This window comes from Struthio camelus, chromosome W (assembly GCF_040807025.1).
Source record: "Struthio camelus isolate bStrCam1 chromosome W, bStrCam1.hap1, whole genome shotgun sequence".
Classification (NCBI taxonomy): domain Eukaryota; kingdom Metazoa; phylum Chordata; class Aves; order Struthioniformes; family Struthionidae; genus Struthio; species Struthio camelus.
This window is the reverse complement of record NC_090981.1, coordinates 69,910,080-69,934,127: the sequence shown is the minus strand read 5'-3', so window position 1 is coordinate 69,934,127 and position 24,048 is coordinate 69,910,080. Positions and strand designations below refer to the sequence as shown.

The window sequence follows — 24,048 nt, the reverse complement described above, 5'->3', positions numbered from 1 at the left end:
AAGTAGCCGGTTATTTTTCCTTTTTTAAAGTAGATCCAGATCTATTGCTTGGGTGAATAAACTGAACTTCACAGTTTGTTCCCAAAACTACAGTCACTATACCTCCTCTCTACCTCATGAAGCAAAAATGCCTCTCAAACATGTAATGTTAGTTTTCACTATTCATGAACGATCAGATTGGATTAGTTCTACCTTTTCCGACACATATCCAGTAGGAATACATTGAGTCCTGTCTCTTTTTCCTGCATCAGCTTGAGGACGTTCTGCACACACAGACAGTTTGCAGACCGGTAGGGATTTGGAGCATCAATAGGGACCATGAAACTGTTTCCATAGTTTTCGTAGCCATGGCCAGCGTAGTATAACAAACCTGAGAGGTCAAAATAGATGGGATTGAAAACACAGTTCCAAAAGTATATTAGAACATTTCCAACACGTTAGCACGGCCATGGTTGCACACGCTGTGTCCACAGCATGCGCCTGTGGGAGAGGAAGATCATTTAAGCTACTCTAAGCAGTTTTTCTGTATTGATATGCCTTTGCTAATACAGGAAGGAAGGAAGGAAAAATACAAGGATAACATCAACCTCATAATACACAGACATAAAAATAAAAGTTTTTGCTCATGAAATAAGATCATTCAAATACTTACTGTATAATGGCACATGTAATCAAAGACAGCTAAACAGAACAACTCTTAAAAATGCTTTAAGTAGTTACAGCCTCTAACAGAAATAACCAATTGTGTTCTACATGCCAGAACTCCCAGCTATGAGCAAGGGACTGCGCCTACTGGAAACAGCTTCTCCACGTGTGCAATTACAAAGCTGTGAGTAGTAGCGAGTTAGTGCAGATTTTATAGAGAGAAAAAGATAACCCCAAACAGTGTTACCGGAATTTTTTTTTTTGCTTGAAAGATGCTGTAATCTCCTCTGAAAATTTTTACCTACTGTTACCACTGACAATTCTTAGAATTACTGTAACTAGAAAATCAGAGGAAAATCTTGCTTACGCTATGACAGCGAGTTTTCAGTTTTGCCGTTTCTTCTGTACAGTCAGTTTCTCCATTTGTTTTTATCTTTTGTATAGGAAGGGCTAAGAAATATTTTTACATTTAGAGAAAGGAATGATTATTCCATGATCATATCTAGTAGCACTCCAGAGCACATTCCTATTATTCAAACTACCCGCAATTCACTTGTAGTTGATCACATCTACATCTCTTCAGTTTCATGATCCATAACTGCTAGACAAGCAACTTCTTTCAGTGCTCACCTAGATATAACAGATTATCCTAAAATAATCTCCCTCACATGTCAATACATAATGGTCTACAAGAGCTTTAAGACTTAAGAACTTCAAACAAACATGCAATAATTTTCTATGGGAGAAAATATATTATACAATAAAAAAAAATAAAGCTTCTCTTAACCCTAAAAAAGGGAACAGCAACTTAAGATTTAGATTCTACTTTTATGAATAAATACATCAAATATTAAATCCACATCAATTTTCTGTAAAATTAGATGATCTCAGCATTAATTTTCATTGCCATAAAATACAGTTACCAGAAGCTTATATGATTCAACAGAATTTTCCTTCTGTCTGTTCCTCATACTGCTTTTGCTTGTCTATGGCAAGTTCCAGCTTCTAAAAATAATTTTTAGTTATCTGTACATAGCTGTCTATGGGTCAGATCTTCAATTAGTGTAAAGTGCTGCCGCTGAATCAAAGTCAACAGAGATATGATTCTTATATCATTATTCTGACTAAACGCAGCCATGAAAGTTGTCGCTATAAAACTTAAATATTCAGTAATGCAAAACAACCCTTGCCCTAACATACTAAAACGATGTATCTTTAAGTCAGTCTGCGTAGTTAGGTATGCTAGATGATTTTTCCCTTTACATTACAGATAAAGGCAACAAATGAAAATACTTCTCTCATGTAGCCCTGGATACCCTGTGAAGGAACACCAAGAGATGGTCACAGACCTTCAGACAAAGTCCTGGGTTCTCTTTTACTTGTAAGCTCTCAAGTCATTAGCAATATGCCAAGACCTTGCAATCTGCTCCATTCAGTCAGCATAGCTCAACAACTTCTCACGGGAAACATGCATAGGAAAGATAAGCACCCAGCAAGCGCATGCAAGGTAAACCACAGGATGTAAGGATTCACTTGAAACAACAGCCTAACGGTGGCTTGCTTGCTAGAGTCGTGCAAACCGACAACAATTTATTCAATTAAAAAATTAAAGTTCTAAAGGGCACAGAGTTAACTGTGTGTGATTAAAAACTTCAACGTATAGAGTTTAATGGGCCAAGTATAAGATTCCTATGGTTTTCTGAGATCAGGAAGTTTCAAAAGAGTTAAAAAAGGAAGTTAAGTGCCAAGTGCCTGAGTTCATGTCAGGTTCTAAGTTAAACTACTAAATTTGATTTCTACAGTGTTTGGATCTGGACCTAAATTGAGATTATATGTTGGAGAAGTGATAAAAATCTGTGTTAAAGTTAAAAAAAAAAAAAAAGTGCAGAATAAAATCAGAAAAAAAGATATGAGCTTTGATAATACTTTCATTTAAATTTTTCAACGTCAAATTAATGAGTTATAGCCATGTTAGAACATTAATCATGCTCCCGCCACCCTCTCATTACCTTGTTTTACTTCATAACCCTAAAGCTAACTAACAACTTGCTGTCTTTGAATTGACTCATCAATTAGAAAGTGAAACAGTGGACGCAGACTATTTTAAGATATTATACAGGAAGCAATACAGTCCTTAGACACACCAAACGCTTACCTAACAGCGTCATCTCCGATAGCTAAAAGTTACCTTTTTGCAGACTGCTCGACACAGATCATGCTAAATGAGGGCAAATCAGAATCTACTGCCAAATGGCTTCCTGCCAACAGACCACACCACCACTTTGAATGCAGATAGTAAACAACATATAAACATCCATCCATCCTAAATAAGGAAATAACTGCTAAAGGAATAGAAGATAACAAGGAAAACCAACAACAACGCTGTCTGAGTCAATCACACACAGAGTCAGCTCACCCAAGAAGAAAATATTGGCCAAGACTTCTCTAGCACACAGCCCGGTTACTGCTCTGCTGGTGACCTCCAACTTTCCTCTGCTTTTTGCCTGCTACCAAGGGAACCTGCACTGCAGCAAATGCCGACGGTTGTTTCCGCTGGCCCTGGGCGACAGTACTGGGTCAGCCCTGACACTGCTACAGTTGCACTACAGGGAAAGCTAGAGGGAGAGAAAGAGCAACCGGCTTGATGTTCGTTAATGATGTGCCAACTGGACTTTTGGAATTTATGAAGCTTCCCCCATGGTGACTATCAGCACACCCTGAACGCTGCTTCTTAACGTGCCAGGCTGGCAATAGGTGTCTTGCAGCAAACTAGAAACTGCAAATAAGAACTCATCAGCCAGCCAAAAGGCATTCATGAGCCACAACAAGCACCCACAGCTACAAAATATCTCTACAACGTACCACAGAGTAATGACATTTACATTCTCAGTTTTGAGATAACTGTCCTTGACACCCTTCATGCTGGGGAGACTTTTCCATGTCAGAGAACACTAAGAACAGAGGCAGTGAACAGACACAGCAGTTTGCGCAGCAGTGTCTGGGCCCTGCCTGGGCCTTGTTGAAAGTTGTGGAGACTTTCTGGGGACCCCCGAGGAACTAGACGGTGCTTGCTGCTAGCAGGAAGGGAGAGCTGGGCAAGGACTCCTGCAGGGGACCTTGACTTCACTTCTCCTGGGAAGTCCTAGCTAGGTGGGGCTGCTGCTAACGAGCTCTCTGGGCTGCCCTGGTCAGAGGGAGTTGGGGCTTTTGTTTCAGGTGGCTCCTGATTGGGTGGGTCAAGCACCCTTGTGAGTCACTGCTAGGCAGAGGCCTAGATAAGAGCCAGGCCTAGAGCGCAGCAAACAGAGGCAGCGGTTTGTGCAGCAGGCAAAGAAGGCACCTCTCCATTTTGCACAGCGGTGTGTCCTTCCCCGGGGCATGGTCATGACACCCCGCAGAGCACGTTCCCCAGTGGCTGCTGGAGGTGCTGCATCAGCTGTGTCTGAGGCTTCAACCCAGACAGACCCTCAGACAGCAGATGCAGCTCTGCAGGTGTCAGGCTGCAGGGAGTGCCTGGGGCCTCTCCGTGGGGCCTGGGCTGATAGTCAGCTCTCCTGCGCGAGGTGTGCTGTGGTTGACCAGTTGTATCGCCAGATAAAGGAGTTATGGGAGGAGGTTAGTAGGCTGCGTAGCATCTGAGATGAGCAGGTGATTGACAGGGTATTCTCGGAGACTGTGCAGCTCCAGGAGTCCCCACCCTGCACTGCAGCGGAGTTGCCAGAGGCTGTGTAACAGTACAGCCTAATACTGTTGAAGATGGCTGGAAACTGGTGACCTCTCATAGAAGGAGAAATGCTCTTCCTCCTCCTCAAGACGTACCCTTGAAGAACAAGTGTAGTGCCCTCCAAGCTCAGGAGGAGCTGGGCATGGCTCCAAGGGAAGCAACTGGCCTGGCAGACCCTGTGCCGTGCAGGAACCCCCGGAAGAAGCAGCGAGTGATTGTTGTGGGTGACTGCCTGCTGCAGGGGACAGAGGCACCTATCTGCTGACCTGACCTCTTGTCCAGAGAGGTTTGCTGCCTGCCAGGGGCTCGAATAAGAGACGTCGTGGAAAGACTGCCAAGGCTTGTCCATGCATCAGGCTACTACCCTCTGCTGCTCTTCCACGTGGGCATAATGACATGAAAGGCAAACTGGAAACCATCAAACGGGACTTCAGAGCTCTGGGAATGGTGGTGAAGGCTCTGGGAGCCCAGATCGTTTTCTCCTCAATCTTGCCTGTGAGGGGAAAGGACGGGAGGAGGAGTAGATGAGTTGTCCAACTTAACAACTGGCTGCGCTGCTGGTGTTGGCAGCAGGGCTTTGGTTTCTAGGACCATGGGACCCTGTCTGAAGATCAACAGCTGATGGGGAGCGATGGGATCCAGCTTACCAAGCGGGGCACACGCGTCTTTGCCAACAGGTTGGCCAGCCTGGTAAGGAGGGCTTTAAACTAGGCAAGATGGGGGAAGGGGAGCAGTACAGTGACAGGGTAGTCAGTAAAACACTGCTCAAGTCAGGATGCCTCCAGCAGGTGCATGCAGCCAGGGCAGACAGCATGGGACATGCCTATGGAGGATCCTCTTGCACCTCTCCTGAGAAGCTTGCATGCTTGACTGGCTCTCTGAAATGCCTGTATACCAATGCGCGCAGCACGGGGAATAAACAGATAGAGATCTGTGTGCAGTTGCAGGGTCATGATCTCATTGCAGTGACAGAGACATGGTGGGATAGTTCACATGACTGGAATGCTGTCATGGATGGCTACGTGCTTTTTAGGAAAGACAGGCCAGGAAGGCGAGGTGGTGGAGTTGCTCTTTATGTGAGGGAGCTACTAGAATGTCTGGAGCTCTGCAAGTTGAGAGCCTATGGGTAAGGATTAAAGGGCAGGCTAACGTGGGTGACACTGTTGTGGGGGTTTACTACAGGCCACCTGATCAGGAAGAGGAAGTCAATGAGGCCTTCTACAGAGAGCTGGAAGTAGCCTCACGATCACAGGCCCTGGTTCTCATGGGGGACTTCAACCACCCTGACATCTGTTGGCAAGACAGCACAGCTAGGCACAAACAGTCAAAGAGGTTCCTGCAGAGGACTGATGATAATTTCTTGACTCGGGTGGTGGAGACGCCAACGAGGAGAGTTGTGCTGCTAGACCTTGTACTAACAAACAAAGAAGGTCTAGTTGGAGAGGTGAAGGTTGGGGGCTGCCTTGGCTGCAGTGACCATGAGATGGTGGAGTTCAGGATTCTCCGAGGAGGGAGCAGGGCAATGAGTAGGATTGCAACCCTGGACTTCAGGAGAGCTGACTTTGGCCTCTTCAGGGACCTACTTAGGGGAATCTCGTGGGGTAGGGCCCTAGAAGGAAGAGGGGTCCAAGGAAGCTGGTTAATATTCAAGCGTCACCTCCTCCAGACTCAAGATCGGTGCATTCCTCTGAGTGGGAAGTCCAGCAAAGCGGGCAGGAGACCTGCATGGATGAGCAAGGAACTCCTGACAAAACTCCAACAGAAGAAGGAAGTACACAGAATCTGGAAAAGGGGACAGGCCACTTGGGAGGAATACAGGGACGTTGTCAGAGTGTGCAGGGATGCGACAAGGAAGGCTAAGGCCCAGTTGGAATTAAATCTGGCAAGAGATGGCAAGGACAACAAGAAGGCCTTCTTCAAATACATCAATAGCAAAAGGAAGACTAGGGAAAACGTGGGTCCGCTGCTGAATGGGGCGGGTGCCCTGGTAACAAAGGATATAGAGAAGGCAGAGTTATTGAATGCTGCCTTTGCTTCAGTCTTCACTGCTAAGGCCAGTCCTCAGGAATTCCAGGCCTTGGAGACAAGAGAGGAAGGCTGGAGAAAGGAAGACTCTCCCTTGGTGGAGGAGGATCGGGTTAGAGATCTTTTGTCCAAACTTGACATCCACAAATCCACGGGCCCTGACGGGATACACCCACGAGTGCTGAGGGAGCTGGCGGATGTTATCGCTAGGCCACTCTCCATCATCTTTGAAAGGTCCTGGAGATCAGGAGAGGTGCCTGAGGACCGGAAGAAAGCCAATGTCACCCCAGTCTTCACAAAGGGCAAGAAGGAGGAGCCAGGAAACTACAGGCCTGTCAGCCTCCCCTCCATGCCTGGAAAGGTGATGGAACAGCTCCTCCTCGAGGTCATCACTAAGCATCTGGAGGACCAGAAGGTGATCAGGAGTAGTCAGCATGGATTCACCAAAGGGAAAGCATGCTTGACCAATCTGAGAGCCTTCTAGGATGGGACGACTGGCTGGGTAGATGAGGGCAGAGCAGTGGATGCTGTCCACCTGGACTTCAGCAAGGCTTTGGACACTCTCTCCCATCACATCCTCCCAGGTGAACTCAGGAAGCGCGGGCTAGATGAGTGGACGGTGAGGTGGATTGAGAACTGGCTAGATGGCAGAGTTCAGAGGGTTGTGGTCAGTGGTGCAGAGTCTAGCTGGAGGCCTGTAGCTAGCGGTGTCCCCCAGGGCTCAGTCCTGAGTCCAGTCCTGTTCAATGTATTCATCAATGACCTGGAGGAAGGCACCCTCAGCAAGTTTGCTGATACTAAACTGGGGGGAGTGGCTGACACACCAGTGTGTGCCTTTAACCTATGGCAACGTGCCTCTGGGAAGAAAATAAAAAGGGGGGGGGGGGCAGAAGAGATGCAAGCCATCTTTTTTCCAGTAGAAAATATAATGAAGAGAGTCAGAACACTATTTAGCAGAGTGTTTTCTCAGTGAACAGAAATATTTCAGAAACAGCAACTGCACCACTTCTCCATCCTTGAGCAAACAACTGTTACGCTTACCTGGTGAGCGTCTGCAACAATCAATATGTTGAACTCAAGGTCAGACACAAGCCTCTCTATACCCGGAGTAAGCAAACCTGTTTGGAGGGCCTCATTAGACACTTTGGCACAGCAGTTTTGAGTGGGCTCAAGTTCCTCATAAACATCAGCATTTAAGTGATGTTCAGAGCTTAGTTTAGAAAAACAGCGTAATTATTTTCAGCCTTTAATATGTATGGGTCTATGCTTTTATCCTTTGCAAAACACAGTATTGATCGCACACGGCATCTAATACAACATAGACTGAGGTATTAAAGGAGAAAATCATCATCACACTGTTTATTACTCCTTCTTTTAAAGAACAGTATCTGAAATGCCACTTTCCTGGCAGTAAGCAGCAATTACACAGTGTCATATTAGACACCATGAGTATGTGTCACAAGAACCAAACAGGAATAGCCACTGTGCCTCTTATATTTGGAGCTATGCCCACTAAAAATGCAATAAATCATCAGCCATTTCTGCATTCACAGGATCTTTGATATGCTTTGAGATATTAATAGCCACTACCCAGAAAGAATAAAATGACCATTTAAATCACAAAGCAGTTTACTGCCAAACACTACTGAAAGAACTCTCTGCTTAGCTTTCAGAAATATCAGCTTGCTTGAAAAACACAACTCTAAAAACATGCCTTAAAAATGCCCTCAGATAGTGCTGATGAGAAACTCATTATAGCCTTTCAGTACTTTGTTTTCTAAATTTGTTTCAGCGACTATAAAAAAATTAAGAAGGTGCAAGAGTTCACTCAAATGTATAACAAAGTATATCTAAAAGAAAGCAGCTATCAGAAAGTCTGCTAAACTTTACTGCCATAATCAGTCTTCATATCATTTGAGTTTTGGCTCTGACTTAAATGCTGAAATGTCAGACCAGCCAGTTCTGCGCAGACAGAGCATCAGGTATCACATCAGTAAAAAAAAACATGCTAAGAGATAATCTGACCTTGGGTTCCGAAAAGAATCAAACAGTGATTTCTTGGGTGAATGATGCTATGGGAAATTCTGCAATTCAAATGGGACAACTGGCTCAGCTTTTTGGTCTGTCCTAAATCATTTCTAGAGTCATTTACACAAACTCAGCTTTTAGAAAAAAGCCAAAAATAATGACAGTCAGCAGCAAACTGCTCAAAGCCTACAGAAGAAATTTCCTTATGCTCCAAGTCAGGTGGCCTGCTCTGCATAAGACACAAAGGTTTTCGCTCAGTGGATCAGTTCCACTACACCCTGCCCCAGCTGCCACAGCCACCAGTTCTGCCTTGCCCTTTGTCCTCAAAATCAAGTTTAAGAAAGACAAAGAATCCAAACATGTGAAAAATGATTTGGCTGGCTATTCATTATGCCAGTAGAAGGCATCTCCTGAGCAGTATGTGGGGGGTAGCTTAAAACCATAATTAAAATTATATTACAGATACCTTATAAATGAAAGTGTGACTCAAATAAAAACTTAGGAGATGAGAGAAGCATGTTAAACATATCTTTCCGTATGCATGCTGGATATTCATTTGTATCTACAACATAAGCTTATACTGCGACGTGCCACAGCACAATCATTAAGGTGATGTTGCCATTTTACAGGTGTGGGCCTTGGGTTTTATTTCAAGTCTAAAGTGTTTAAAAAAAAAAAAAAGTTAGATCTGCTGTCTCCTTAAGCAATGAACTCCAACAAACTTATACTCCCTGAAAAATGTGCAAAGACATGAGAAAAGGACAAATCCTTTACTCTATATTCAGAGCTTCCACAGCTCTGTGGAAGCAATAGCTGTATCTGAGTTCTGCCCAAACAGGCGTCTTCGGAAAGTCCTTTATTATTCATAACTGCAGAAAGCAAAAAACCTGAATTCCATAGCTCATTAAATTCTCAGTTTATGCCTCTCCATTTGTAAGGTACATCCTACAAATGATTTTTTCTGTTTTATTTTTAACTTCTTTGTAGTGCATAGCCATAGCTTAAGAGAATTAGGTTCTCTTAAAAAAACAAAAACCAAAAAGCTTCTTTTCAAATTGTTTTTTAAAGTAGAAATTTAGGCTTTCAGATTTTTTTCACTCCTTGTCGAGACCATAATGAAAAACTGTATTTGTGAGGCCAGTATCCTGACAACTGAAAGGAACCCAGCAACTCAAAAGAAGGCTGTCTACTGAACCTGAAAACCTCGGTGGAAAGAGAGACAAAGACTGCATCCAAGCTGTTCATCATTACGCCCTAACTATAAAGTGAAATCAATGTTATTCTCTTGTTTTTGTAATGTGTATTTTAGGTTGCAACAACTTCAGGAGATAAAGGCTTTGCTACTATGTCCCACTCCTCCCTTCCTTCCCCCCAGCCCCCATATCAGAGTGCAGCTTACTGTCACGGCTCTGAAAGCACCCCTCTTCCTCAGTTCGTTAAGAATGTCTGGTGTGCAAGGACTAAGAGAGCGTAGCAGCAGCTCTTCCCAAAGAGCTCCTGAGGGATGGAAATCCAGAAGGAAAGACCATTCTGCAGACATCTAGTAGAAAGACAGGGAATGACAGAAACGGTCCAAAAGCAAACTTAGAACATATTCAGTGTTATATTTATGGCTGTTCCCCTCTTCCCCCCCCCCCCCCCAACAACATGCAAAGTAGCAATTTCTATATATACCTAGGGACTGGTCAACCCTAATCAAAAGTAGTAGCTTGCAGACATGGGGGAGGGCAGAGGACAGAAAAGATGTTTAAGAAGGTGTTTAAGAGGTATCTTATGAGCAGCAAGGACTGCTACTCAAGATTACACGTAGTCTTGCATTCTACAGTACTCTCGCAAAAGCACAAAAATAGCTATCTAGAGTAGACAGTGGGCTATTCTCACTACCTAGATAAACTGGAGTTAGAATGAGATTTTTACTAATTTAGCAGACTAGGTGACAGGCTATCGACCGACACAGACCCTGAACGAGTCACTGTCTGCTTCACACTTCCCACAGCAGCTGCCCCACAAGGAAATCGGAGAAGACTCAATTCCAATTTCTGCTGTACCTTGAGAAAGAAATCGTTTAGTGCCTGTTAATCTCCTAGTAGTCCTTTTCTTTTCACTCTTCAGCAGACTGTTTTAGTAAGCCGTTTCATCCATCATTTGTGAGTGAGACGTACCCAGACAGTTCAGTTCTGATTTTGCAGTCTCTGGACCCAGGGTCAATCCTGTGTCTCAGTAACCCCTAAAAATTGGGCTTGATGCTTATTGCACAATTAAAACCTAGAAAAAGGTTCAGGTTTGATATTGCAGGGAAATCCTTGACATGAAGTAGTAGAAACAAGTATTTTCCATATAAATAAGTGTGCGGGGAAAGGATTTCAGGGAAAAATAGTCTAATTTTCTTTATAAATTTTGAAGAAGGGAGAACAAAATGTATTTCTATCTTTGCATATATCAAAGGAAAGAGTATATACAAGTTGTAAAGCAGCTGAAATATATAGCGCACTTAACACACTCATGGCTCAAAGAGCTCTCTTACAATTAACTACAACTGAGATTTGTAACCAATTAACTGATCAAATCTTTAATCTGTTGCAAGTAATATCTTCTTCTTAGAGCAGCTTTTGAAATAGTGTGATTTAGTTTGTATGCTTTTTTTTGCTATTCTGCTACTAGCTCTTTCCCATAATACACAGATACAGACATAACGGACTGTTTGTGCTTTTACTTAAATGATTAGTACAAGTTGTTACTAATGACCTCCTAGTATAAACATGCAACTTCTGCACAGCATGCTGCTATACAGATGCATCAGCTTTTAGCAGATAAACACACTAGCACCATCAAACACAGAAGTACTCTGCAGTGAAAAGCCAAGGACTAAACATTTAGGTGTGGTTAAAGACAAGAGTTCAAAGATTTTATCTCTTCCAATAATAAAGCAACAATAACCTTTTTAGTCAAAGTCAAAGGATATGCTGGTAGGTGTTTCTAACTTACCTTTCCCGTTCTACATACATACTATTACACTGAAGTTTGCTTTAGTATTACGTGACAGTGACCTGACAGAGGTAAACATCCGATGTTTGTGTACTTGATACATCACAAAATCTACCCACTCCACTAGGAATAACCACATGTTCTTACCATATACTCCTTTGTCCAGGAGAAGTAAAAATTCATTCACCGCATTTCGCATCTCAGACTCAGTAAGATCCAGCAAAGAAACAACTTTGAAATCCAGTTGTCTTAGCAAATTGGTCAGTTCATAGACATCTACCATGGGAGCCTTGAGTTGGGGGTGATTCCAGTAGCTCATATTTCCTATCAAGAGAGCTACCTTATCTGTTGCTGCAAAGACAAAGGAAAAACAAAGCCACAGCACATTTCTTTATTTCTAGGGTTCAATACCTTTAAATTTAATTTCTTCTAAAGCTAAAATAGTACTAAATCTCAATATTTTACACAATTTTCTAAAGTCATCTTATATCAACTCTAGAACTCAACTCACTTCTCATCCAAGAAAGCAAAGAAACATTGCAGCACGTTCTGACAGTCAACATATTGGAACTGGGAGGAACCCAGAGGTTCTCAGACCAGCTAATCTGTCAGTAAGTCACTAAGGGAAGCACTTACACTCACTCATACTGGCAGACCTGGGAGGGGTTAACATTTTGGAAGAGGCAAGCAGCCTTTCCACCTGGTCCAGCTCAGTCAGGACAATGCACCTGACCACAGGCTATTCTTCACAACATACGTACAGTATCCATCCACCTTGGTGGTTAGTCCAGCTGCAGCTCAGGATCAAAGCATCTGCACTACGCTAGGCTTGCAGGCATAGCATACTCTCTTAGCAGAGAGCCTACCACTTTTTTTTTTTTTTTTTTTTTTTGAAATCATCCTAGCACCACTATCTCCAACTATCAAAGTACTCAAAAGTAATGGGGTAACATACTTGTTAAGGTCACAGTCAGAAGAATTTGAAATTGTAAACTGGAAGAGGTAAGAAGTTACACACATTCCACCGAGTCATTAAAATACTGGTGTTCTTGCCCAAGTTTCCTAGTGAAAGGGCAACCAAGTTTTATAAAGGACTATAAAAATACACACAAGTCTACCTCCTGCATCTATTTACAAGCACTGCAGAGTTATTCCACTAGCATTGGCAGAAGCCACATTCAGACCGAGATCTATTTCCCAGATAAGATATACATATGTTCATCAGTTACAGAACTACTCACCAAAAGGTCTGTCATGTGACTGTTCTTGTAGGTCTGCTTGAAATAAATTAAAAGAATAGATGATCAGTAATAGCAATCACAGTTGTTAACATAAGAAAGTGAACTGCATGTTCCATAAAGCAACAGTCCATCCGTGCTACTTTGCTTAGTAAATTGTTTCCTTCCTAGCTTTAAATAAAAATAAAAGTGCTTGGCTTTTGTTGTTATTTACCTAATTTCCTTCTCTCTCTTTCAGTTAACACAGCCTCGTAGCATATGAATAACACTATTTAGAAGTTAAGAAATAACGGATGCTTATGGTGTAATTTTGAGTCTTACAAACTGCACATCAGCATATTCAGTAACATCTGAAACACTTGGTTTCAGATGTTCAGCTCCAATTTGAATTTACAAAATGTACCAACTCAACATTTCATGGGTGACACCCAGACACTTTACATGAGTAAGGCTCCCTTCTGTCTGCAGACAGCCATCGGAAAGAGCAGCAAAATACTCAAACCTAAGAGTGCAAGTAAGCCACAGATAAAGAAAGCAAGAGATAGGCATATAGTATAAAAAAAAGAAGCTTTTATGTGATTTTGCAAAGAGAATAGCCACCCTATGGTTCACTCTGGATCTTTAACTTAATTTATTGGAACCAAGTAAGCTGCACTGCCCATTACATGATATATACCCCTATTAAATCTCCAGCTATGAATACATCCAAATAAGTTACGTACTCCAACCCACTCAGCCTTAAGTGATTTGTATTGTGAAATGAAGATCTGAAGTTAAAGTTTTTCAAAATGTATCACTTACCAGGTTTTTGAAGACCACTTAGATCTTCTGTGAAGAAATATACCAATAAGATCATAGTTTATCAAAGAAACGAATAATAACTTTTTATTAATAGAAGTATCAGGCCATATGAGTTGAAGCCCAAAACTAGAAAATAAAATATCTTTCTAAAATATGCCAAAAGTTATCTTTAAATTTCTGTAAATCTAACCTTTCATGCGTTTCTTCCAGAGGTGCAGAAGAGAAAATCCTACATCAAAATACTAAGTTATGCAAGACACAGCATTACAAGACAATAGATCTCAAAACAATCAAATACAAAGGGAAAACATATACTACCCTAAGTCCCACAGGCATGCAAGCAGCTTGAACAAATAGGGAAAAAGAACACAATCACCCACGTGAATGACAGATTTCCTAAGGACTGCTAAAAAGGCAACATCCTGAGCAAGAAAGCTTGCTTCATAAACCTGCACATATTCAGAGTGACTTCTGATTTTATTTTCAAACATTCCAAACTACCGAAAGTTTCACCTATTTCTTTTGAGAACACTGGAAACTATGGAAAGAGAAAAATCATTTATTCGAAGCACCGGAGATCTCCTACAGCAGGCTTGTTCCAGGCAATGGAACACGAGGCAGATATCTCAAGCCAGATCAGATAGGTCAGTTGATTTATCAAAGCAGACTCATACATCCACATGGGAAACTATGGCGACCTAAACTCATACCAGTGTGGGTTCTGATGTAGCTTAGCGGAAAAATGGTGTTTGCACCCAAACTACAGTTCACTTGAGTGCATACAGACAATACAGTGATTATCTTCCACTTCAAAGGCTACTCGAGTTACAGAAAACTAGGAGGCTTCTGTATGCAATGTAGACACACCCCAAGCAGAAACGGATGTGAAAGGCTCAAAGAGACAATCAGTCTCAGAAGCTGTTCTGTGGAAGTGAGGCTGACACTGCAAATGCTTAGTACTTGCACGTTCCAGGGAGTCACAGGTCATGACCCCCTCACAATGCCAAACCTTTAACAAAACGGCTCTTGTCCAACTTTGAACAAGAAATGCTGCAGAGCAGCTTAGCTTAACTCCAAAACAAACAGGGTAGGGAACCATTTATTGTACCCTGGGAATACATTTGTTTTTCCTTTGCTGGTAGCTAAGGTCAGGGAACAAAAAAATAAAATAAAATAAAGCAGCTGTACATCTTCATATATGGTCTCCTTCTAGTAGTAAATTTTACATACTTGGAGATGCTCAGTAATCAAGGGATGGTATCAACGTTAAGGTCACAGTATGTCTTCCACTCACACTGAAGTAACGAAAAAGAGGATGAAAATCGTCTTAATAAGGTTGCTGGAAACACTCTCTTACAGGCACAGAGCTGACAGAATCACTTGAACTACCTCTACCCAGTTCTCTAAGGTCACCCAGGTCCCTAAACAACTCCAGCTTTCTTGCAAGGATGTTGCCTCCTAAGTCCAGCTGAAGGAATCAAGATCTTCATATTTCACTAGAATCTGTAAGTGCAGGACATGCAAACGATGCAAAAAATCAAATCACTTTTAATACTGAGGATGAAGAAAGCAGTTTGGCTTTTTTCATGTGCTCTAGATCACGGTATCAAGGCAAAGAAGGGAGAAGTACATGCAGAAGTAACAATACACCACACGTCAGTGTTTTAAAGCACAGCGAAACCCTTAACCCACTCATGCTTCTCAGCAACACAAACTATCAGCCCCATCATTAATTTTTGAAAATTGATTCACAACTTAAAAGTTTATTTTACCTTCTGTGCACTCCACTGCCATAGCTTTCCTTCCTTGTGTTTTAAAGGGGGAAAAAATTGGAAGACAATTCATGCTTTCAGTTATAAGAGTTAGCACAAAGCAGAAGACAAAGGTCACTGCCAAGCTTCTCCGCAATCTGGTTCATTTTATAGCAGTATAAGTCCGTCAGCAGTGACTGCATTATTGCAAGGCAACTATTGCCAAAACTGAGGAATACCAAACTAGCATATTTCTCATGAGAGGAAACAACTTTTCACATGGATTAAGTGATAGTATTCCCAAACGTATCTGGAAGCTACACAAACAGAGCTCCCCCTCCTAAGATTACTGTAAACCTAGGCAGATCCACTAAACCCTGTTATACCTCTTTGTTCTACTTTCTGTGGATAATCTCACCTGCCCTGGTTGCAAAAGGACTCAAACAATATAACACAGTTGGTATCACTAACAAGATCTTAATGAAACCTCAAAAGTTAAACTGTTGTCAAAGAAAGCACGAAGATAAAGCAATCAGCCCACCATCTGCTGACAAGCCATATATATACTAGCATTGTCAAAAAGTGGTAGCATGTCTATGCAGGCCACCATGAAAATCCAAAGCACTTTATAACTGATAAGGCTCTAAACTTTCCTTTGATGCCAGCAAGGATAGTTATTTTAACAAATGGATAAACTAAAAATACAGAAAGTTATGTGCTTGGCGTAAGACTGAAAGCTTCAAAAATAAATTCTAACGATAGGTCAGTTGATTTATCAATTTCTTCCCTATGTCAAACTGAAAGACCCCTTACCTACAACAACTTCTATCTTCTTGCTGTCTTGATCTTCCTGGTCATTGAATACATGACACCAGTATGTCCCCTGATGTTCCATGCCCACGTTGGTTACCTAGGTAAGCATCACAGTCATCCCACAATGCCCCAGAGAATACATGTATCAGCTTCATTTAAGCCCCCACGATGGGCTTGAACAAAGCCTACGCAAATCTAAAAGCTGTAGATGCTCTCATTCTACGGTATGATGCATAGTGTTTGTATTCTAGAAACGCTATCAAGAATTCAAGAAAGAATGCCACACTGCAAATCCACCTCACAGGCTTAAGCTGCACTAAGCATTGAATACAACAGCTCTTACAAATCACACTGCTTGGCAGCATGGGATAGAAAGAGCAGCTTTCACTTTTACTGATAGTTCATCTTTGTTATGTCAATATGCCATTCTGATCCAATATATGCTTAAGTCACTTCCATAGCCTTCCACCCGAAACACAGTGCCAGTGTTCAGGATTACATCTCTGCAGCTTAGGAGTCCCAAAATACTGTGAGCACATGAGGAACACAACACAAGAGCAACTAGTATAAAGTGCACCTGCATAAGACGTTATTGGGACATGAAAAAGTTATTTTCTTCAAGGAAGCTTTACACGTAAGCTAAAGACCAGGTTAGAGATCTTTTGTCCAAACTTGACATCCACAAATCCACGGGCCCTGACGGGATACACCCACGAGTGCTGAGGGAGCTGGCGGATGTTATCGCTAGGCCACTCTCCATCATCTTTGAAAGGTCCTGGAGATCAGGAGAGGTGCCTGAGGACCGGAAGAAAGCCAATGTCACCCCAGTCTTCACAAAGGGCAAGAAGGAGGAGCCAGGAAACTACAGGCCTGTCAGCCTCCCCTCCATGCCTGGAAAGGTGATGGAACAGCTCCTCCTCGAGGTCATCACTAAGCATCTGGAGGACCAGAAGGTGATCAGGAGTAGTCAGCATGGATTCACCAAAGGGAAATCATGCTTGACCAATCTGAGAGCCTTCTAGGATGGGACGACTGGCTGGGTAGATGAGGGGAGAGCAGTGGATGCTGTCCACCTGGACTTCAGCAAGGCTTTGGACACTCTCTCCCATCACATCCTCCCAGGTGAACTCAGGAAGCGCGGGCTAGATGAGTGGACGGTGAGGTGGATTGAGAACTGGCTAGATGGCAGAGTTCAGAGGGTTGTGGTCAGTGGTGCAGAGTCTAGCTGGAGGCCTGTAGCTAGCGGTGTCCCCCAGGGCTCAGTCCTGAGTCCAGTCCTGTTCAATGTATTCATCAATGACCTGGAGGAAGGCACCCTCAGCAAGTTTGCTGATGATACTAAACTGGGGGGAGAGGCTAACACACCAGAAGGCTGTGCTGCCATTCAGAGGGACATGGACAGGCTGGAGAGCTGGGCGGAGAGGAACCTCCTGAAATTCAACAAAGGCAAGTGCAGGATCCTGCACCTAGGCAGGAATAACCCCACGCACCAGTACGGGCTGGGGGCTGCCCTGCTGGAGAGCAGCTCTGCAGAGAAGGACCTGGGAGTCCTGGTGGACAACAAGTTGACCATGATCCAGCAGTGTGCCCTTGTGGCCAAGAAGGCCAATGGTCTCCTGGGCTGCATTAGGCAGAGTGTTGCCAGCAGGTCGAGGGAGGTGATCCTGCCCCTCCGCTCAGCCCTGGGGAGGCCTCACCTGGAGGACTGTGTCCACTTCTGGGCTCCCCAGGACAAGAGAGACATGGCGCTACTGGAGGGAGTCCAGCGGAGGGCTACAAAGATGACGAGGGGACTGGAGCATCTCTCCTCTGAAGAAAGGCGGAGGGAGCTGGGCCTGTTCAGCCTGGAGAAGAGAAGACTGAGAGGCGATCTGATCAATGTGTGTAAGTATCTGAAGGGGGAGTGTCAAGAGGATGAGGCCAGTCTCTTCTCCTTGGTGCCCAGCGACAGGACAAGAGGCAATGGGCAGAAACTGAACCACAGGAAGGTCCGTCTGAACCTGAGAAAAAACTTCTTCACTGTGAGGGTGAGTGAGCACTGGAGCAGGTTGCCCAGAGAGGTGGTGGAGTCTCCTTCCCTGGAGATGTTCACAACCCGCCTGGATGTGATCCTGGGCAATATGCTCTAGAGGACCCTGCTTGAGCAGGGAGGTTGGACTAGACGATCTCCAGAGGTCCCTTCCAACCTAAACCATTCTGTGATTCTGTGTGATTCTGCGACGGTTACATATTAACTGCCTGATGCTGGCACTCTGCAGTAACTTACCATGTAGAGGTTTTTGCTCCCATTTGCCAAGGGAAATCCATTTCTGAACCACTGGTAATGAGGAATTGGGTTTCCAACAGCTCCACATTCTATTACCAAAGCATCCCCCACTGTCAGGTTTTGTGGCTGAGGCTGAATACAAATTCGTAATTTGTTTTCAGGCAAACCAATCAAACTCCCTGGGAGGTATGGGGGAAAAAAAAGCGAGAATTAATCTAACTTAACATATATCAGTAAGAATTAACCTAGCAGAGGCATATCATCCTATCATTTCAGCAGACTAACTAGCAATGAAATTGAGTTTATTTTGTATTTCCTTCAAAGAGTACGCTAAAAAGGAGCAGCAACTGTTTTCTGGTTTTTCAACTGAAAAGTAAAAAAACATTAAAGGTACCCCACAAGCAAACAAATGCAGAGCCCTCTTTGCATCATTTATTCCTGCCAATGGGATTACAAAGGCGCACAGCTCTAAAATACAGAGCAGTTAAAGAAAGGCTCCAGAGAAAAAGACAAATAGGAAGAACAGCGGCTACCAAAGGATGGACTGAGGACCCAACCTGTGTGCAGGTGTGTATGCAGGAATGAGAATTCCTTTAGATCATTTTGTTTGCTTCCCTGTAGAAAAATCAAGATACAACTTTGGTGACTACAACAAATCTTACAATCAGTTAGTTTTAGCATACTCGTATTCTTCTCACTCCAAACTTAGCATCAATTTTTACAGCAAATATATGAGAAAAATCCAAAGCTAAAAATACTTTACAAACACCAGCTGCTGCATGTCTCCATGTTGAAATGTCTTTAGGTAAGAAATCTACCCAGAAAACCCAAAATGCATTAAAGGGCAGTCCAGCTGATAAAAGTTTCTGCGTATGCTAAAACATACTGAAACGCTGAAATTCATTTTTAATACAGCCACTATACACACAACAGTACTCCACTGAAAAGGCTTATGATCTGTATATGCTGAAGAGCTTGATTAACTGAGACATAATACAGCAAGCTCAGACCTACCTGTAAAGGCCAGACCAGTGATCTTTTATCTCAGCTGCAAGGTCACTCTTTATTTTTAGACTAAGTATGCAGACACATATTTTGTCATCAGAACTATTCATGACTGATGATTAAGGGCTGATGACACTATCCTTGACATATTAAATGCAGAGTGATATGGATAACTGTTCTACTAGTATCTGGGCTTCCTAGCACACTACACTAGCTTATATTTCAGGGATTTTACAACAGATGTACTCCGAATCCACTAGAAGCTACAGCTAAGTTTTATATTTAAGGAATTGCAGTACTATGTCTTTTTCCTAAAAGATGTTCCGAAAAGGGAAAGAAAAGTTGCTTTCCTTGAAGAGTGGTTTGAGAATCGGGTATCCCAGAAACAAAAATTGAGAAGTACTTTACAAAGACAGCCTCAAATACTAATTTGCCAGAAAGCTACAGAGAGGCAGGCTGGTATCGTCACAAGAACCTCACAGGAGGTAGGAAGCTGTAGACCTGGTGCAACGTGAGTCTGCTTAAAAACAAACAAACAAAAAACCCCCCACACAGACAAATTCCACTAAGATCTAGCTACTTCATTGGAATGAATCATTTTAATCAAAATGGTCTAAATATATACATTCAATTTCACATCCTTTCAGCTTCTGATTATAGCACAAACTTAGAATACAAAGAAAATTAAGTTGGGAAATACTCAACTTTTAAATCTTTACACCTACTAGAGGAAAAAAAAAAAACATACTATTCTCTAGCTAGAAAAAAAGGGAGGCCAAGTCTAATGAAAGGAAAAGGATTCATTTCAGATCGCAAAAATGACAAAAATCAAACTTTTTGGATGAGTAGTGTATGTACTCAAAGGCAAATAAAGTCCCCCCTGCACAGCTTGAGCACTAGTAACACATGGGAAGATCTGCTGTTTCTGGAAGGGAAAAACAAGCTTTTCATTAAGCTGCTACCTATGACTTTAGCAGCAACAGATACAAATCAGTATTTTCTGGTTTTGGAAATCACCTTTGTATGCCAAAGGTTACAAGGGCTATCCAGTCCCTCGTGGATGTCAAATCCAGCCTCCTTTCTGGCCAGGAGGGGGGAACAAAAATTCATGGATAATCAGCAGGCAAGCAGAAACACTGTTTTTATCATAACACCCATAACCTTTTGCTGCTCATTACATCGCATGCAAGCCTCAGCAGGGCAGCTAATAAGCAAAGAAAATCAGCTACCATAAAGCTTAACAGACATAACACAGAATCAGAGGAAATAAGGTCACCTTACTCCACTAACCACGTGACTCCTGGCAGATGCTCATTTGGTGGTGATTCTGTGCTCTCTTCAGATAACTCATTCCAGTGTTTATTATTCCTGTCATTAGAAAATACTTCCTAACGTCTAGCAGAAATCTCTCTTGCTGAAATATGAACTCTTCACTTCATGCCTGTAAACAATTAGTGTGAAGAAGATATCCTGCCATCCTGCAGCAACTTTTTTAGGAAGTAAATGTTTTGAAGATGTTTTGCATTTCCCATCCAGCCTCATCTTCTCAAACCTCAACAATTTCAATTTCATGAATCTTACATTATGTCCCACTGCCTATGAATCTGAAAAAAATCTGGTGACACAAGAGAACATGCCCTAAACTCACGCATGTAATCTGAAATATCTAGCACCCTGCCACACCCAGGACTTCCCTGTGCACGTGTTTATTACCAGTGCTGACCAGCCTTTTTAAAAGACGACTGTTTTCTCTAATGCAGACTACACAGTAAAGGAAACTGATAGAAATCTGCCAATACATGCTGCAGCAGTGCTGTACAGCATTTCAAATAGAGACACCTTGCCTTACCAAGTCTTCTAGTAACCTTTTTAAAGGTTTTTGTTCGTTTCTTAGGAAAAACTTTCTTTTCTGCATCTCTTACCATATAAAAGATTTTTATATGCCAAAATAAACTCTAGCCCCTTTCACTCAACTGTTCAGAGCCTTCTCACTCCATCTGTCTCAATCCCTCAGTTTGATATCAGGATCTTTGATAAAATGGTAAGAATTAATTTCCCTCTAGGGTAGAAAGACAGAAGTAAGGTGAGAGGAAGAGGAACTGCTGTTGTAGTCAACTTGAGCAGGATTAATCTTTAAGACAGAAGAACACACATACACGTTACAGATGGCGAAATAGAACAGGAGACTGAAAAAATACATGGCTTCTGTCTTTGGTGTGACCTCTTGAAGTCTCATTTATGGGTCATCGTTGGTATAGCATGTTGTCTTATCACTCATGCAATACACGGACAAATCTGTACCAGTCTCGGGATGTTTCTGAAATTGTTTCTGGCTGCCTCACTGGTCACAAGCTGACAGCAGAGCTATGAAAAGCAGCTTTGACAGAGTAGGTCAAGCTCTTATTAAATAGAAAGCAATGAAAAGATAGGATGTAAAAGAGAGATCTGGAAAAGGAAAGCAACCCAAGGGAACATGAAAGAAAGAAAAGAAAAAGAGGGGAGGACAAGGGGGAAAAGACAGCCCAAGTTGAAATAGGAGACTTCAGAGCTAGTCAGCATTTGCAGAGATGATGCTGCCTGCGCCATCTATTCCGATTCAATCACAAGGGATCCCAGCCCAAACGCTGCAGGAAAGAGAGAGCATTCATTCAGTGCATGCACTGCATCCCTCAGTTTATGTTTCTTTGCAAGAACCTTAAGAAAGTAAGTTATAGGAAGGAGGAAGCCATCCTTCCCCTCTCATCCTCTCCCACTCATCCTTTTGTCCATCACCAAGGTCTAATTTTGACTCATCTACAGCTAGTTTTTCCTATTTACAATTCAAAACTTTTTGTGCCTTCTTTTCACATTATTCATTACATGTTAATATCATGGAGTTCATAACTAGTCAAAGCATATTACAATTCCCTTCCACTTATGGCCCATGACTCTTGGGCAACCAGGAACCTTAAGCAATGCACTACTAGCCTGTGGCTACCCAGTGCCCTTTGGTCAGCAAAGCTTCTGCAACAAGTGTGAAATTATATTTTATTTCTCTCAAATTCTTTTAAAGTAGCCATTATGCACCTAAACAGCTCAGTTTCCTGGTGTAATCGGCAAGATCTAAACCTGCAGCTTTCCGACTGAATAAAACCTGAAGTAGGAGCAAGGGAAAAGGAGAAGAAGTCTCCTTTTGATCTTTTGATCAAAAAAAAAGATCTTTTGATCTTTTACTGGAAGATCAGTGCTCTCTATCTCTTTTTCCTCCCAGGAATAAAGTTTATAGGCAGGATGCAAGTGGGACACACCACTGACTGGTGACATAAGGCAAAATAAGCACTCTCCAGTCTGAAGACAGGACAGTTGATTTCAATCTCACTTATCTTTAGGGTCAGCGGCAAGCCAAGGCTAAGTATTTAATCCAAAAGTTAAAAAGGCAAACATAATGCACATGTTCATGTAATGCTATTGACTATTCTACAAAACAACAGCAAAAACGCAGACGAACACTGACAACTTCTGAAACCGGAAATAAGTGCGTGGTATTTGTATACTAGGTCCAAGAAGTAAATTTCCAAACATGGGATTTACTTTACTACTCTAAGAGATGCCAGTACTATGTGGATACTGTTGAGTAGGCAGCTGTTTATCTTATTTGCTTTCTCCTATTTATTCTATTTATCTCCTATTTATTCTTCTCAAACTACTAATTCTTCCACATTTTCATCATATATGTTGCAGATGGAGATTATCCCATCATTGAAGCAGAGGTACCTTAATGTAAGTGCCACAATTTCATATGGATTTACGTAGGTACGTTTGAGTTACCATGGCTTTTTCTTATGCAGGTAATAACTGATAACTAACACCCAAATATGAAGATGCAGCTCACACCAAAAAGACTCCTTTCAACTCATACGTTTCTTGCTTTCATTCTATTTGTGGTCAGGAAAGCAAAAAAACACTCCTTAAGATTCTTATTTACCCAGACTGACAACAAACAGATAGAGGCCAAACAGTCCTGAATATTAGGCCAGTGGGGCAGGCTTTCTGAAAAGACTTTTCATGTCCAGTCACTAACAAGTTACAGGCTTCAGCTAAACAGCAAGACAGTTAAAGAATTATTCTTCTGGTCCAAGGCTCCTCTAAAAATTAAGAGGATTCTGAGTCTGTGCTTATTTTCAATCTATTCCTATCCACCACTCAGCAGAAATTCCTTTCTCTTCTGCTTTCATGGCCAGCACAAGAGAGCAAGAATTGGATACCACCTTTTAAAATCATAAAATCAATCTTTCATATCTGTGCAAGACAGCAACTGGGACCTGAGTTCCTCTAACAAGCAGGAAGACAGACTTTCAGAAGATCACGTTTGTTAGATAAGCGTTTACTCAAGGGCTGGAGAAAAACAGATTTAATAGGCTTCAAGATGCAACCAGGCAGAGGGGTCCCATTGTACTAGGCTTTTGCTGCTCACCGTGAGACATATCTTGGAGATCGCAAACTTCTAGTCGGGCCCACCGACTGAACACAAAGGAAGATTCATTGTTCACTCGACAGATGTAAAATCCAGAATCATTTAGTTTTACCGGATTCAAAACCAGCTCTGGAGAATTACCATGGGGAACCTGAATGACATATGAACCGAGAAATATTTAAGTTTAGACTGCTTTAAGCTAAACTAGGATCAAACATTAGAATATTTGTTTCAGTGTCAGAAACATCAGCCTCAACTCCTCCCTTTACTTGAAGCTTTTGGATGAGAAAGTCTTCTTTCAAGTACTCAGCAGC

At 42.3% G+C, this 24,048-nt stretch overlaps 1 protein-coding gene across 7 annotated transcripts in view; it reads right to left on the bottom strand.

Annotated features, from left to right (window-relative positions):
* Positions 1-24,048, bottom strand: part of LOC104138469 (mucosa-associated lymphoid tissue lymphoma translocation protein 1) — a 47,821-nt gene that overhangs the window by 13,444 nt on the left and 10,329 nt on the right. The window contains exons 4-11 of one of the 7 annotated variants that reach the window (XM_068924918.1): positions 23,735-23,885; positions 18,277-18,455; positions 16,011-16,107; positions 15,219-15,251; positions 13,447-13,473; positions 12,649-12,684; positions 11,555-11,758; positions 193-370 (exon numbers count right to left, since the gene is read on the bottom strand). In XM_068924918.1, coding sequence (XP_068781019.1) covers positions 193-370; positions 11,555-11,758; positions 12,649-12,684; positions 13,447-13,473; positions 15,219-15,251; positions 16,011-16,107; positions 18,277-18,455; positions 23,735-23,885 — 905 coding nt within the window. The remainder of the gene's footprint in view (positions 1-192; positions 371-11,554; positions 11,759-12,648; positions 12,685-13,446; positions 13,474-15,218; positions 15,252-16,010; positions 16,108-18,276; positions 18,456-23,734; positions 23,886-24,048) is intronic. The other 6 variants (XM_068924919.1, XM_068924920.1, XM_068924921.1 and 3 more) reach the window with 6 other exon arrangements.